Source organism: Corvus kubaryi, unplaced genomic scaffold (genome assembly GCF_017639235.1).
Source record: "Corvus kubaryi isolate FWS band 111438036 unplaced genomic scaffold, C.kubaryi_AGA036_p1.0 split2-37374, whole genome shotgun sequence".
Taxonomy (NCBI): domain Eukaryota; kingdom Metazoa; phylum Chordata; class Aves; order Passeriformes; family Corvidae; genus Corvus; species Corvus kubaryi.
The window spans coordinates 5239944-5256960 of record NW_024582082.1 but is presented as its reverse complement, the minus strand read 5'-3'; the positions used below and the strand labels follow the sequence as shown (position 1 = coordinate 5256960).

General features: G+C 46.1%; 1 protein-coding gene across 1 annotated transcript; it reads right to left on the bottom strand.

The window, feature by feature from the left end:
- Positions 1 to 7370: 7370 nt before the first annotated feature.
- On the bottom strand, positions 7371 to 16053 carry CXCL14 (C-X-C motif chemokine ligand 14). Its single transcript, XM_042014683.1, has 4 exons — positions 15569 to 16053; positions 14607 to 14712; positions 10050 to 10160; positions 7371 to 8520 (listed from the first exon to the last, which is right to left on the bottom strand). The coding sequence occupies exons 1-4, from the start codon at positions 15630 to 15632 to the stop codon at positions 8505 to 8507; spliced, it is 297 nt and encodes a 98-aa protein (XP_041870617.1). The 5' UTR covers positions 15633 to 16053; the 3' UTR covers positions 7371 to 8504.
- Positions 16054 to 17017: the final 964 nt, after the last annotated feature.

Below are 17017 nucleotides of genomic sequence, written 5' to 3'. Positions count from 1 at the left end.
CTTCACTTCAGGTTTAATGCATGGCAGGTCTTGAGCCCGTTTCCGTTTACTCCAGTGGGAATTAGAGATAATTTCTCTGGAGCTGATGTAGCTTCGCTCCTCCAAAGCAGCTGTTGGAGTCAGTCAGGGGTCTGCACCTCTGTGTGCAGACTTACTCTTACCCCACTGTGCAAACAGAAGGATATCCAACGAGACTGAGAAATTGCTGAGAAATATCTTTTGCTAGACCACTTTTTATTACTTGTCTTGTGGGCCTTGTGTATATACGGCTGGTGCTATCCCAAGGAATCCTTTTTTCCTTTTCTTTATTTTTTTCCCCAGAAATAAATAGGATGTGACTTGGATTTCTTTTTATATCGTTTTCAGTGTTTGGTGTTATTTATCTTCATTAAACTGTTAATGAACCCAGACCTCTACCCCACAGATGACGTGCCAGGTGCCGGGAATTTAGCTCTTCGGCTATGAACTCCACCCACCGTCTTCGCCAGAAAAAAAAAAAAAAAAAAAAAAAAGAAAAAAGGAAAAACCCAGCCTTCCTGACTTGTAAGTGATGGGAATTGCCGCAAGGTGTCAACCTCCACCAAGCTGCAGCTCGGAGCCGCTTCTGCTCTCCCGGCAGTGGCCAGGATGGATAACCCTGTGCAGAGGCTCTGCTGGAAAACCCGGGCACCTGCTTCAAGTAAGTGGGGAAATATCTCCTATAACACGGCAAAATGATTGTTTTCCTTCCATTCTTTGCTTTAGGGCCATTTTTTTTTTAAATAATTTTCTGCAACAAGCTTTAGCCAAATTCAGTGTTTCCCTTCATCCTTTTCTCCTGACCCTAAAGAAACAATTTCCTAAACATCATGACAAACCCAAGAAGTCTTTTCTTTTTCCTTTAAAGCTGGTATTTTCCCTTTGTAGAGCAGCATTTCAAGGCATCATTATCTAGTGCAGTTGAATTGTTGGGATTTTACCTTCTGTTCAACCCAAACCTCTGTTTCCTCACAAGACCACTCACTTCAGTGTTGGACTCGATGATTCTTGTGGGTCCCTTCCAACTCAGACTATTCTCTGTTTCTGTGTTCCCTTTCGGGATGCAGTGTGTGCTGGTCCTGTTCTCAGCATGGGAGTTCCACACTTCTCAAGTGCCACTACTTTCTGCAAAAGCCCTGTCACAAGCGCCTTCAGACTGAAAGCAATCCCAAGGATTTCTTGCCGTTTTTATTCCTTAACTTCCTGCAGCCTTGGCTGAGCATAATGTAACTCGTGGGCTGGTGGCACTGCTCAGAGCCAGACGTGATGATTTGACACTGGTTGCTACAATGAGGAGGAACTGGATTTTCTTGGCAGAACTGTTTTAGCTGTTGCACAGAAATGGAGAGGGAACACCCTGCCTGTCACTTACACTTTGAATTGGAGAGGTAGCACTTGGCAAACTGGTTCTTGCTGGGGAGAAGTGGTGCTTGACTGGGAACTGCTGGCCCAGGGAAGGCGCTGAGGAGCTCTGGGCTGGTTTGATTTTCCTGATGTGGTTGCAGAAGTGATAAGTCTGGAGAGATAAAAAAGGAAGTTGAAGCAAACCACAAGGAAAAATATAAATGGTGGAATTATGAAGGTAATAGAAATGGAGAAATGTTTTTATGCAACAAAATTGAACGGGCAATAATGACGTGAAAATGCTGAGGGGTAAAGACAAAAGACATTTCTTCCGGGATTAGAAGTGAGCTCGAAATTGCCAAGGTCTACTGGAAGTGGGGGGTGGTGGTGGAAAGAAGCCTGTTGTAGCATTTCTTTTCCTTTAATAAGCTTCTTTTTCTGGGTGTCCTGAGTGTTCAGATGTAGCACACTTAGTGCCTAGTAACCCAACAAAGCTTTGATTGGTGCTCTGCAGAAAGATTTTCTTTTCCTCGCAGGTTTCTAACCATGAAAAAAATCCTGAGATCAGTTGCTTCAGAATCCTTAATTAAACACAACAAAGAAGGGCAATTAGAGCTGTGCTTTCCTTTTGTCATCCAGCAAATCTTGCAAACCTCAAAACCCTTTTCTTCCTCCAAGATTTATGACAGGAATAAATCATAATTATTCCTGTAATTATCAGTCTTAAGTGAACATGAACAGGATTCTTTTTTTTTCCTTGGAGGAGGTTCTGAAACCTATTCAAGAGGAATTCACTAACCTCTTTTATTGTGCAGGAGGAAAACCAAAAACGCAGGCATGGTGATTTTCCAGGCCTTGGCTGCCTGCCTCCTTTCCTGTCACTTCATGTCATGTCATTCCTCCCTCCCAGGTCCCGCGTGCCCGCTCGCAGGGAGTGCTCCTGTTGGGCTGGATGCCCTCCATGTGTGTCGTCAGAGCAGTCACTACCCAAAGAGCTGATAACACAAACAGGCAACAGATGAGAGAAAATCAAAGGGGATTTGAGGACTTCAGTGGTTGGCAAGAGGACCAGAAATGCAACCTGTCACTGGGTGTTCAGAGAATACACTCTCATGTGTGTTATATCCCTACAGGCATTTCTTCAAGGGGTCTTGGCTTTGTTTTGGTGGTTGGATGTAGCTGTTGCTGGTACCCAGGAAAAGGGAGGAGTTCTCCACTTCAGGCACTGGAGGTGATACTCTGTGTGTGTGGGTTTTGCTGCTGAGAGGTCAAAGGGACCTAGCTGAGGACAGGACCCCAGTGCAACACCAGAGGAATGGCAACCACACGGGGTCCTGGGCTTGCTGGAGAGCAGGTGGCAGGAGGGAGAACCTCTGGGCAAGAAAACCATATTGATCAGAAACGCTTGATGTTTTTAAAGGATTTGGGACAGGTGTTTTGGGAATGAGTCTGCGCTGAGTTGTGCTGCAATCCAGTTCCCCATGCTGGTGTGACGGATATGTCTCCTGTAAACACAGAGAGGCCAGGTGTTCTCTTTTCCCTTAGTGTACATGTTCCAAATTGACAGGATAATACGACTGTGTGCATCTCTAAACAGGCTTCCCCATACACAGCTGCTTTGCTATTTTTTTATTATTTTTTGGGTTGTTTTCTTTTTTTAAAATTTTTCTTTGGAGATGTTTCCTAAACCAGATGCAACAGTTGAAGCTTTTCTTGCAGAGCTGTGGAAGAGCATTCCCAGCAACAGAAGCACAATGAGCAGGCTCCAAACTGATTTATAATGCAGACAGCTGTGAGGCGTCCCCCGGCTGACTGAGAAGGTTTTTGGTCGCCACTAGATGTCCTTTCAGCCCTGCTTTCCCCGCTGCTCCTTCAGAAGTGATCTGGGCTGCGATCGGATGGCCATGGCCAAGCAGCTGCTGGACACCAAAGTGCTGGTGAGAGAAAGGAAGGGACCTGAATCCCAGGCTGCTGGGGTCTCCCAACCATCCTTTTGATCTCACAAGGCTTCATCTCAAGTAGTGCTGGCTCATAGAAACGCTCAAAACCCAACTTCTGGATCTGGACTGGATATTAAATACTTTAATACCTCTAGCATGACTCAGAGACTGTTACTGTAGTTCTAGTGGTCAGCAGAGGTGATGGCCAAGGAAGGTAAAAAGAATGGTGACCCCATTTTATGCAGGTGTTCAGCTTTCTCTCTATGAAATGGTAGCTCAAATACCTTTGTGGGTATATTCCACAGAGATGCAGGTATGTGTTGTCAGAAAGCACAGCCAACAGTTTGTGACATTTTCCAAGTTGTCTGGATGCCCAGGATTTTGCAAACAATTAATATTTCTGTAAGGTGCATATTGATATCTATGAGCACTGGTGGTCACTCTGAGCGCCTGGAGCTGCTTGCAAATGCAGCTGCATCCACCGTCTCTCTCAGGCAATGGCAATGCCTGTTGCCATTCTGGGTAAAGGAATTAGAGGAAATCTTTGCCAGAAAATATGCGCTGTTTACAAGGATATCTGGAGGCTCAAGGGGTGCAGCATTTCTAGGCAAACCAAAGAACTTCCAGGAAACACTTGGCTCTTTGTGGTTTAGGATCAGAGGGAAATCAATGACTAATGGACACAGAGTTTCTGACAGAGCAAACACAGAGTTAGTGAGTGCTGCAAACAGCAGTCCTCAAAAATACCTATATTTCCAGTTGTGGCCATGCACACCCCAACCCACTGAAGGGAACAAACTGAACAACAAATCCCAGCACGAGTGCCAGGCATGGAAGATCTACAGACTGCCCTGGCATGAACTTGGTGCAGACAGGGCTTTCAAGATGGGCTGTCCATCTTCCTGGATCTCAAGCCCAAACTCAGCCCAAACCATCTTATCTTTTCCCAAAGGTGCTGCACAACCAGGAGTGAGGTCTCCAGATGCTGGGCACATCTGGATTTCAGTCCTTCAATCTTGAAAACTAGCTTTGGAGGAAAAATACCCCAAATGTGACTAGAGCTTCATTTGACTCAAGGGGAAGTGTGTTTTGGAGAGTGCAAGCTCTGTCTGGGCTTATATAAAACCTGTTAAATAATGTCAGGTTGCACAGAGGCCCTTTACCCTTGAACAGGCACAACTCCCTGGCTCTGGATCCCAGTGGGATGGTGAATCCTGCGGATGGTGGCTTTTTTATTCACATTTGTTCCTATTCTCTACAAATATGGGCCCAGAAGGGATCCAACTTGGCTGTTTAATTAGCTCGGAGAGCATTTGTGTTGCTGTAACTCTGCCTTCGACTTCCCACTCAGGTCTCAGGGGTGGCCAGTGCAAACCCCCAGCCCCAACAATGACTTTACCATCAATCCCCATGTTTGCTCCCACAGCCCTGCTAAAACTTTGTTGGTGTGGAACCAGCACTTCCACCACATGGACATGGTCAGGAAAGGTCCCCATGTGTGTAACAATCTGGTGTGGCCTCGTGCCTTGATTTAGGGAGCCTGGGGGAGCTGGGGCACAGCAGGACCTGCTGAGAGCCATCTCACACAGACCACCAAGCAACCATTGTTTCTTAATAAACTTTTTTGGCCATTGCTGACCTAGACCATATATGAGCAAGTGAAAAGCAAGTGGTGAAAGGCTCTGTGTAACATTACTAATCCCACATAGTGCTCTCGCTGAAAAGGCCAGGCAGGTCTCCCTGCTATTGTGTCCTCTCACTGCAGCTGCTTGGGTGACCCCTGCGCCTTCATTAAAATAAAATCTAATAGCACTGTTTTGGAATGGGTGCAGCCTGCGGGTACCCAATGCCCAGGGGAAGGATGGGGTGTGTGGGCAGGTCTCCTGCGCAGGGCTTGGTGTTCCTGCAGAGTGCCAGGGAGCAGATTTGCAGGCTGGATGGGGAAAGCAGTTGCCTCCTGCCCTTCTTGGAGGCTCTGGGATGGGTTCACACACTTGTGGTGCAGCACTGGTGCTCAGGTAAAGGAACTGTGGGGTCTGCATGTCCTGGTCCTGTACCCCAGGATGAAGTGAGGCTCCTGCTTACCCTGCAACTGTTCAGGCTCTTGGGAAGGTAAATTGGTAACTGAGGAGCAGTCAGGGCCGGCTGGTGTGTGCTCAGACCATACTTCAGCTGCTTCATTTTTGATCTCAGAGCACAAGTGTATGGTCTGCATATGAGGGAGGCTGGACTGAAGGGTCTCCTGTGGCTTCACAACCTGAAATCTGCTGGGGAAAACAAAACCAAACCTTAAGATTGCTGCCAAATCTTGGTGGAGGAGGTACCTACATATACATATGTATATTATATTTATTTAAATGTTTTAGCAGACATGTTTTGGTCTGAAAGAAAGTGGCTGATGCTTTGTGTGTGGCTGTTACCTTCTGATGCAGTATTTCCCTTTACAACTGCATATCAGGGACAGCAAGGGATTCTTCTCTTGTTCCTGGAAAATTAACAACCCTGCCTGGAGATCCAGGCTTACAGACTTGGGAAAACCAGCTCAGAGTCTGTTTTTTCTCTTTAGGTTTTCAATTCTTGTTTCTGAGAGTTGTTTTATTCAAAGGATTTTAGGTTAAAGGAAATACAAGTATTGAACCAAGCAATTTTTGGTTGGTTTTGTTTGTTTGTTTTTAAATTGGTTTGTGATTTTTGTTGTTTTGGGTGGTATTTTTTTTGCCTCCCATTCCGGTAAGTGGAAAAAAATTGCAATTTGTTTCCTCTGTGCTTAGTTAGTTTTTGTTGGTGCTGGTGGTTTTGATCTGGCAGATGAACCCAGAGCTAAGACATTTGTACATGCTCTGCCCTGCGAGGTATGAGTCAGTGAGTCCTGTGCTTGGGCAGTCAGAGCTGTGCACACCATTCCTCTTATGCAATCCTATCAATATTTCCCAGGAAATACATTGCCCAGTAGTCACTAAATAAGCTGAAACCTTTTTTGAAGTCTGCCGCCCTGTTGAAATCAAATCTTCTCAAGGAAAAACTACTGGTTTTGTTAAAATGTGACTCAAGGAAGGATAGGGGCAGCTTGGCTCTATCACAGGTCTGGGTTTGCCCAGAGGTTGGGTTCAGATGGTCAGCCAGAAACAGGCCCTTTTGTTGATATCCCCAGAGAATTAATTTCTTAAATACCCTGGGATATTTATCAAGATTTTTACTCATAGGTATCTGAAGCTTGAGCTTTGCCCTTGTGCAGAATAGGAAACTTATTTTACATCCTCTTTCTCCTCCAGCTCTGCCAGGTGGTTATCCCAGTAATTGAGGCTATATATATATACACATAATGTTTATATTTTCTTTTCCTATTTTGTCTGTCTGAACGAAAGGAAACCCTTGAGCTGAGGCCAGGTATTGCTCTGGTTCTGCAGGATAAGATTGTTGTCACTGAGCTGGTGCCGATGCCGGGAGCAGCCCCATGTGCAGCTGCCCTTGCACAGCTGGGAGCAGGCAGGAAGGCCAGCGGTGCTGTTCAGGGAACACCAGGAGCTTTTAATGCCTTTAAACTCTTGCTGGCCTTACTGTTCCAAGCTGTTGCTTTCCTTTTATCTGGGGAGTGATGTAGGAGCCTTGCTGGGTGCAAAGTCTCTCCCTGTGGGCGAGGGCAGAAACTGGGCAGGAAGAGGAGGTGGTAGCTCACAGGTTTTTGTTGCCTGACTTTTGTTGTACAACTGTCCCTAATCTAACCCAGATCTTGTCCAAACTGCTTTTTATGTGGTTTTATATGAATTGAAGTTGTTGATTTATGTTTACTTAACGCAACACTAGACCAGTGGTTACAGGTGAATGGATCACCCTTCTTTATGTCACAGCATTCCTCAGTGTTTGGCTAAAGTCCAAATCCTAAAATGAGAAAGGAAGGTAAATTGTACTGGAATAATGTTTTCTAATTCCAGTATCATCAAGATGTCCTATTTCTAATCAGCTTCTCTGACCTACTGTTTTCCTCCCCAAACCAATTCAGCTACCAAGTGATTGAAAGTGGCAGGAGTTCTCTGATGGCTTAAGGAAATTTACAAGCAATTGTCAAATTTTTAAAATATTTTTTTAATTATTTTTTTTCATTTGTCTTAGAAAGAAATATGAAATCTGCATGCAACCTTCTAAATATTTCAAACATTTAAATAGCATATGATAATTTAGCAGTACAGTACATTATACATCGAGATAATATAGGGAGACTTCCTATAGTATATTTACAAATGAAAAGGTAGTTTTGTTATATTAAAAAGAGGAATGCACTGCTTAACATTGAAGTATTACATTCAAAATAATGAATATGTTGTATTGTGACTAAAACATACATAGGTATTTATATGTTTGCCCTATCGTATTTTTCATAAAAAGGTACCTTTTAAAGGCTTTTTGTTCTTGTTGCTACAAATCTAGGAAAACATACACAATAGTCTTGAAGCTTAAGATGTCTCAGTACTGAAGCCACATACTTTCTGTAAATGCTTCAGGTGGAAAAAAAATAAACATTTTCTTAGTAATAAAAATGACCTAGGAATGCCTTCTAATGCATGAGAGGTTAAATGGGAGATACAGGACGCTTTGCCTTGCAGCAAGACCTCAAGTCCATTAAAGAAGAGGTACACAAGTGATGCTCACGCTCATTTGACGAGCTGCTGAGGGACCTCACTTCTGCAGGTACAGCCACGACATTTTAGTGGCATCTTCCCCAGCAAACTCGTCTTTGGTCCCTGCTCTGCCTGACTGAGGTGGAGGCTGCAAACATGAGCAGCAACCCCAGCCCCGAAGCATTCCCACTGCCAGAGGTGAGGGCCATGGCTGTGCGACACCGTCACAAACAGTTCTCTTTGCTAGTGAGCTTATAAAGCTCGATTGCAATCATAGTGAAGTATGAATGAATAATAATTAAAACAAAAAAAAAATCCCAAAAGAACTTCTTTAAAACGAAAAGCATGTGTTTTCCTAATTTCAGTACAGAGCAGACGGGTATGAAATGAGAAGTGCAACAGATGCTTGAGAAATCTGGAAGCCTTTTGCACACGGCTATAAAATGTAAAAACTGACCCTTGGTAAAAAGTGCTTTATAATAATATAGAATTTGTGTCTTATGTCTGCGAGAGAGAAATAATCTTCTGTTGAGCCCAGTCCTATGCCAGCCAAGGGAGTCCACTCCATTCCATGTACCACTTTCTCTTATTCTTCATAAACCCTAAACAAAAGAAGAGCCAAGAGCAGGGTGTTTAAACTAGGAATTAAAAAACTCAATTTCAAATAACAATAATAATAATAATAAAAATACATAATAAACAACCCAAAAATAATAAAACCCCAAGAATCAGATTTTTAGCCTGTGCCTAAGTAATTTGGAAAATAAGTTATTGACTTCAGCAGTCACCAGACTGCTCCCTCTATCCATAAAGCACCTGGGAGGAGTGTTGGACTTCGACACTATCACATCTTGGAGGCATGTTGGAAGTAACACACTCTGCCACAATTATCTGGATAAATAACATGAAGAAATCCACATCTGCTATTTAGCTTTAAATGCTGGAAAATCCCTATCTCATATACAAATGTTGAAGCTTATAATGAGCTGTATATAGACAATAAGTTCACAATATCTGTTGTTTGCAATAATGACTCTATTTCATTTTTCTATATTATTTCCTGACAGCACAACTTGATGGGCTTGTCTGTCTGTGTGTTTCATGAGGGCACAAGCCTGGGGCTGAGCAATCTTTGTCATCTTAATGATGGCCTTATGTAAAAAAAAAAACCCAAAAAACCAGGGGAAGAGTGAAAATATGTGGTTATGCAATAGCCAGGGCTTCCCCACGTGCTCTGTTTGTGAAGCAGATGCAGTGAGCTGGCAGGAATTCGGGGAGATGGCCAGGGGCTTGCTGTGCCCTGGCATTGCCTGAGGCACCACCAAGACTCTGCTGGGGATCACTGGCACTCTTGGGCCTGCAGAGAGAGGAGCCTGCTGCTCCCTAGCCTTACTTGAGCTCACTTTTGGGAACCAAATTCCCCACCAGATGAGGAGGATGAGGGTTTGATGAACCTGTACTGTGTGTGGAGGCTCTTTCTTGGCCATGGCTGGAGATGTGGCAGGAACTGGGCAGCTCCCCTTAATTACAGATGAGGACATCACCACTGGACATTAGGAATTCACATCTCACTCTCTGTCTTCTGTCTATGACTTAGAAAAAAACCCAACCCTTTTTACAAGGGAGAAGCTGTCAGAGATTTTTTTCAGAAAACGACAATTTTTCTGGGAATGATACACTAGTTAAAATTGGCAAATATCTGCATCATCAAGTATTGATGATGTTGAGGTGGTGTGATTGAAGTGTGGGACATCCCATCTCTCCTGACTGCTTTTCTTGTGACTGTGTGAAAGTAGTTTAGTTTTTCATCTTGTATTTTTACCCGTAGAAGGGAGGTGAGTGTATGTAAATAACTGAGAATGTCAGCTGATGAATATTTTTACCAAAAATAATTACTATTTATAGTCAGAACAGCCTAATGCCAAAATAGAAGCGAGAATTGCATGTGGCAGGAAAGAATTAATATCAAGAACATCCATTTAAAATCGTAATGCTGGTGATGAAATACATCCTCTGTGCTGGATGGAGCATTTGCTAGCGTGTGCATTTTCCTGCCTTTTCTATGTCTGAATGCTGCTGGTTGCCTGACTGCCTCCAAGATCCTTCACCCGTTCAGCAAACTGGCCCTTACCTGCCTTTCTCCTTCCATACTCGGTACCACTTGAGCAGCCTCACGGTGTTCTGGCGCTTGGGGTTGAGGCAGTGCTGCTGCTCCCCCCTCACCCGTGTCCACAGCGTCACACTGCAAGGCAAGGGGACAGGTCATGGAGGCACAGGAATACCCCCCTGTTCCCACTCCAGTCCATGCCAGAGTGGGCCAGGGGGCTCTCACCCAGTGGAGCAGGGTAAGGGTTTTCCAGCTGTGTTCTTTACGGCAGATGTGTTGAGTTTACTGGGATAAGGTCAGATCAGCTGTTCTCCCTCAGTGCAGGGCATCGAGGCTGTAGCAGATGAAGATGTACCCACTGATTTTAATCAGTGGGTTTGCTCTGCCTATCTGTTAGATATCATCTTTGGAGCCTAATCTGTAATTTAATTAGGACTCATTCAGGCAACCACAAGGACTTTGCATGAAGAGATAGTTCTGATACACTCAACAATACTTCATCCAAGAGAAATTATCAGTACTGTTTCATTGATTTTTTTTTTCTTAATTCTGTAATATTTTAAATACTTGCACGTGGCAGAGTGCTTGTGTGCTCAACAAGCACTCTGCAATCAGCGAGCCTCAGCATCAGCCCTGGGGGCTTCAGCCTCCTCTGATCCCCACTTGATCCTGCTCTCCTTGCTGCTTTGGTGTCCCCTTATTGTCAGGACCAAGCGTGCAGGGAGCCAAAACATGGCAAAAGTCTTTTCATCATTTGAGGTTACCTCCTGGAGGGCTCAGTGAGGCTGCCTCAGTTGGTCACCTCAGCTGAGGTGACATGAGGGATCTGGGTCCCAACAGGATGGCTTTCCAGAAACATCAAGACTGCCCCACTTTTGTGGGCTCAAAATTGAACAGTTTTCTGGTTTTCTTACAAATTTTGTGATTTAAAAAACCCCAGACAACATCCAGAAACCAACCCACAATGAAAATTTGTATTAGAATTATTAATTTTCTGGAAATATCATCCACAACAGGGATGGTTTAACATAACAGTCGTTGCTTTAACTAAAACCCTATAATGGAATTCATTAAATGTTGCTAGAGACATGAGTATAATGATGGCAGAAACCCAGAAATACCTGTGTATACTGAAGGTCTTCTTTTATGGTTTGGTTCAGAAAGCAAGACAAAATGCCTTGCAGACTTTCCCAGCTCACCCTCCTGGTGCCTCACAAATTAAAACATGCTGCCTTCACGAACTGAACTAAGGGTCTCAGCATGATTCCAATTTCCAGGTTTTACATGGTGTTCAAATAGGTCTTTCTGTTCAATTAACCTTCCTCCCCACTCCCCTTTTCTGCTCCATCTCCAGCTACAGTCACAAAATTTGCGGTGTAATTTCCAGGTTGTTTTCTGGCAGGATGTGGACTTTTCCCCAATGCATGGGAAAGCAGTGAAAGCCTCAAAGAGCCTTGAATGGCTGCAGGCATCAGAAAGGGAAGGATCAGTGCTAAAAACTATGGACTACCTCTGTTCTAAGGGTGTTCTCAGCCAACTCCTCTGAGAGCAGTATGGGCTTGAGAAGGGGAGTTTTCCTGTAGCTTTGAATGGGGGTGATACGAGTTTTAAGGGATTCGAGAGAGGAGCAAGGTTTCCCCATGCACCTCCCCAGCTGTGCCATCTGCACTGGCTGACCCAGATCTTGGCTTGGGTTTCTCTTCTGACAGACCATAGAGGATATTTCCAGAAAGTGATGGACAAGCTGAGTTGCGGGAGGAGAGGAGCAGGAACACCTCTGAAAAGCAGCAAGCCCTACATTTGCACCAGAAGCAGTGAAGTCTGGATTTACCAGAGCCTGCAGTCTGAGCAGGAAGCGATCCATGATTTGCCTCTCAGGTGAACTGGCTCTGTCCTCAGGCTGAGATGCATTGCTTTGACATCACATGTAAGTTTTCTGCTTTGGTTCTGGAGAATGGACAGGAGAAATGTTCCCAAGGCAGCCCCATGGTCTTCTGCAGTTCTCACACAGTCCCTGATGGGTGCAGGGTTGGGTGGCAGTGTGTTTGGGCACCCTGAGATGACCTGGACCTGCTTTTGAGGATGCTGGTCTGACATGTAATGGAATGTGCCTAAGAGGTGCTGTGGGAGCTTCTACCTGAGTGAGGAGTTGCCTGGATGGGCTGCAAGAAGAGGTTGAGAGAGATGGAGAAGGGATGAAGCACCAGAATTTACACCCCCAGTAAGATTTCCCCAGTGGGATTTGTCCCTTAGCTGCCCAGGGCTTGGTGGCTGGAGCCCTCACCCTGGTGTCTGAGTGTCCCTGTGCCAAAATTCTCCCCTGTATGTCCATGCCTCTGGGGCTGTGATGAGCACCCCAAGTCAGTCTGTGACCCCAGCACCCTGTGCCCCCACACATCTCATCTGCAGGGATGGAGGGGCTGCACCTCTGCCTACAAATACCCTGTCTCCATGACCACAAGGATCCTGGCTCTGGTCCTTTCATCCCAGGCTGGTGTGGGAACTGCCATCAGTTTACAGCCCCTTGAGAAAGGCACTGCTGTGAGCCTATTTCCCATCAGCTCTTCTCACTCTGATCTATCCCTACCCTCTGGGATGGGGCAAAGCATGGGTGGGGGTGTTTCAGAACATTTCAGGTAGAAAGAGTTAAACTTCCCTCCTATTTTCTTCTGCTTTCTCTCATTCCAGAATACAGACAGATACACTCACAATTACTGCTAGATGTACCATGAATCTTGATAGATTTTGACTAGACTGAGGACTCAGTTTAACTGTCTCTTACCCTGTAGCACAGCTCTGCTGGGGGGTTATGGCCAAAACCTCCCTTAACTGCACCCCCCATACCTACTGCTTCTCTGTCCAACATAATTTATATCACGTTTCTGCTGTATGAGAGCTTTTAAGGAGGGCAGAGGGGACACAGCTTCGACAACTCATTTTAGATGATCACTGCAGCAACAAAAACTCAGTTGCAGGAATTTAGCTCCTCTGTGCTTTGTCCAGAGACCCCTGGATCAATTGCTTCCCAGAATATTAATTTCAATGCTTTCAGTTCAGGCTGCATTAGGGTAGCTGGAAAGGCAGTGATGGCAGCGGGTTTGCCCTGCTGGCCCCACAGACACCCTCAGCAATGAGACAGCGATGGGACAGTTCTGTCCCAGGAGCTGCTGCAAACCCTGGACAACCCTCAGCCTTGAATAGTATTGCTCAACATCTGCCCTAGCAGGCTGGCAAAGCAACTGCTCATACACAGCATTTCAGCTTTCCCAGATTTCTGATTGGAAGTAAAACATTGCATTAATGAGATTTATTTCATACCCCCTGGTCACCATCTGCTTTTGGGCAAATAACTGGAATGGGATGTGAAGAGTTAATGTTTTTCTATGACATCATTTTACTACTGAAGGGTCAAAGCAAACAGTAAAGCTGTGAGGAGCTGATTCAGGCAGGGTTGTTCTGCAAGAATTTTTCTGTTCAGGTCACCATCAACTTGTTTGGGCTCCAAAGAAGTGGGTCTGATTGTTCACAGTGGTGCTGCTCTAGCTCTGGAGGAAGCCTAAGGAAGCTTGATTCTCCATTCTTCCTCCACAAGCCCTCCACTGAGCCTGGCGCCCAGTTCCATGTGGGAAGTCTGTGGTATCTCCTTGTTTGCGCCAGGTGGATGGGCAAGATTCGGCCCCGTGGGCATTGCAAGGTGCTGGAGGTGGTGTGCAGCCTGCACAGATCCTGCTGTTAAGCAACTGGCAGATGTTCCATGGGGGAGCGCAATGCTGGATCAAGTCAGTCCTTGGTGTCCTGGGGCTGTGGCTGATCCTGGGACCCTTTTTCCCCCTCTTAGGTGGCAGGGGGGCTTGGTGCAGTCTTTTTGGATAATCTGCCCTTCTGGTTCTTATCCAGCTGCACATACTGTTTGGATGGTGCTTTGTTGGGGGAATCTTAAGATATCCAAACAGGACAGGAAAAAAGCCAAACCCACCCATGTTTAAAATCTAAAAAATCCTCCTTTTTTTAGCCAGTCACGTCAAAAATCCCTGTACCTGCCTCAGCTTGGTTAACCATTACATCAGTTTGAGATTTCACAGCAGCATTGGTCCCGACTTGCAGGGAGACTGGGAGGAAAGCATTCTCTTACATGCTGACTAATCCCATCAGGTGAAGGGGATTGCTCTGCTACAATGCAGGTTGGGGTAACTCTTCCCTGCAGAAACCACCACAGATCAAACTCTGTTCATGTTTACTCTGCATGCTCAGAATAATTTGAGTAAATTGTTCTGAGTTTTATATCAGGCAGCTTGGAGTAGAATTTGTCCCTATTTTCACTTGAACTAATGATAATCTTTCTACTGCTACCTGTTCTGGAAATACTTATCTGATTAAAAAAAAGCATTGTGTCAAAAAATGATGCCTGGGGTTTTGGTCAGAATTGTACGGGTTTTTTTCCTCTGATGCAGCAAATGACTGTTCCTAGGAATTAGCATGCCAGGGCATGAGGAAAACAAAGAACAAAGAAGGAACTTGCAGATAAGGTGAAGCAGTTCAGCTGACAGGGAAACAGAAAGCAATAAATGAAGGAAAACTTACATAATCATCTCTTCCACGCAAAATGGGTACCTCGGTTTTATTTCCAGCTTCCGTACATTAGAGAATCTTATTTTAGGACCTTTTCTTGAACATTTGCACTTCACGCCTACAAGAGAAAGCATTTTCTCATGCGCCTGCAAAGCCTCCTGCATACCAAGCGTCCCTTCCCCTCCAGCCTGTGTGCATCCAGGAAAACTTCAGTTTGCTCTTTCAAGCCTTGGTGGGAAAAGATGAATTTTGTAATGCTGTTGAGCTTAAAAAGAGGGTTTTTTTTTCTCCTTTGGTATATCCCAGAAAAAGGTAGTGACTCTCTGGGAAATATGTTTTAGAGCATTACATATGTTCTGGGACTTTGTAAAGAGCAGATTTCTTTAAGTGCACCTGCTGTGATTAAGTATAATTGTATTTAACAAAAGGAAATGAAAGAGTCGGAACTTGCTTTAAACTGAGCGAGCAAGTGCATGTCTGGGCTACTTTCTCATTCACTCGTGTCTCACTTGGACTTTGTAGGACTTTGAGTCATTCCTCCTTTCACGGATGCTGTGGTGCAGTCGTAGCCAGACAAAAGCTGAGCATTTTTAACCATCATTTTTGTGCACAGCAGAAAACGCAGACTGTGCCACCACCTTGCATCCAGCTCTGCTCTATTTTCCCTGAAAACCACCCTCAGTTTCAAAGGAGATGTTTGAGCTCTATTCCTGAATAACGAAGAACATGGCGTGACCTGCCCCACTGCGAGCTCCTTGCCTTGCAGTGAAGACACAAACGAAGACACAACTTTATCCCGTGTATTTTACCCCTACTTCACCTTTGAACAACTTGCAGCTCCCTTACTCACAGATTCCATATATCACACCTTTCCACCGTGCAGGGGATAGCTCAGCCCAAGGCAGGGCTATCAAGACAGAAGCACAAATTACAAAAGAGATTTAAGCGGGAATAAGCAGAATAAACCACTTTACCTTCCGCGCTGGCTAAGCACATCGCGATGAAGAACAGAAGCAGAGCTGCTGTCAGGAGCTTCATTGTGAGATAGCAGGTACCCAAGGAGACGCCGGGGGGTTGGTGTGTTTGTTCGCTTGGGGTTCGTCCCCCCGATCCCGCTGTCCCGGGGCTGGGTCACCAGGGAGGGGACAGCGGAGCGGCTCCCGGCGGAGCGGCTGCCCGGCGCTGCCTGCGCTCTGCCGCTGCCTTCCCTTCTCCTCCTTTAAAGCGGCTCCCGCTGCCCTCGCTCCCCGCTCATTAATATGCAGAGCAACTCCACTGCTCCCTTCGCTTCCTCAGCCCCGGCGGGGGGGGACGACCGGCACCCCGGGGGGGAGCATCCCCCATCCCCGCCCCGAACATCCCGGAGGGAGCGCAGGCGATGGGGCAGCTGCTTCTGCCCCTGCCCAGCTGGGACGGTCCCCGTCAGAGGAGGTTTGCTGGGGAGGGCGATGTGTGTGTTTGTGTGAATGAGGCTGTTAGCTGGAAAATCATCCGCTTGTGAGCGTTCCAGGGATGCCCGCGCTCCGCGGAAATTCCCATGCACCTTGGAAATAAGATTTGGAGAAGTCTCACCTGGGAAGGGGTGTCACCTTTTGTCACAGACTGCCTTAAATACTATTTTTTCTAGCTTGAGTGGGCTTCTAAATCTAAAGGAAAGTTTAGTGAATGGGAGAAGATATTCCTAAAAGCATTGTTAGGTGGGTTTAGCATGTGGAATGCTTCAGGAAATAAGATCGGTTTAGCGTTGCTTTAATGAACACTCGAACAATATGCTGCTCCACGAAGCAGGGTAGCAACACGCAGGACTTCATGGATGCAAATACATGTTTCCCCTCCCTTGCAGAGTCTGTTTCTGATTTCTGAAACAGCTAAAAGAGCATCTTTAAATCCAGATTCCAGATTTTTGTCTAAATGAAACCGATGGAGATCAGAGTGGGGTCTAATCGCCTTTACAGCAGTGTATACCAAGCACGCCGCAGCCAAACGCCTCTGCGGGTCCCTGGTTCATCCCAGCCCCTCTCCCAGCGCACGCTGCCCGCGCTCCCCGCTCTCACACCCATCCCCATTACTGGAACCGACCGAAACCAGCCACCCGCCAGCTCAGGCAGCGCTTGGGAAGGACTCGCCACGCACTCCCAGCTCCACTTGCATTTTAAGTTTCCCACATGGCTTCGTTCCTGCCGGCTCCCATTGGCAGCGGCCATCCCGCTGCGTTCCCGGTCCGGGTGTTGGCAGGCTGCGAGTACAGCCCTACCACACACAGGCTGCACGTTGCGCGCAGGCAGCTGCCGTGTTCCTGGCCGCGGCTCCCATGCGGGACGTGCCGACACGTCGGGAACAGCCTGCCTCGCTGCCCTGCCTCGCTGCCCTGCCTCGCTGCCCTGCCTCGCTGCCCTGCCTGCATTGCCCTGCCTGCATTGCCC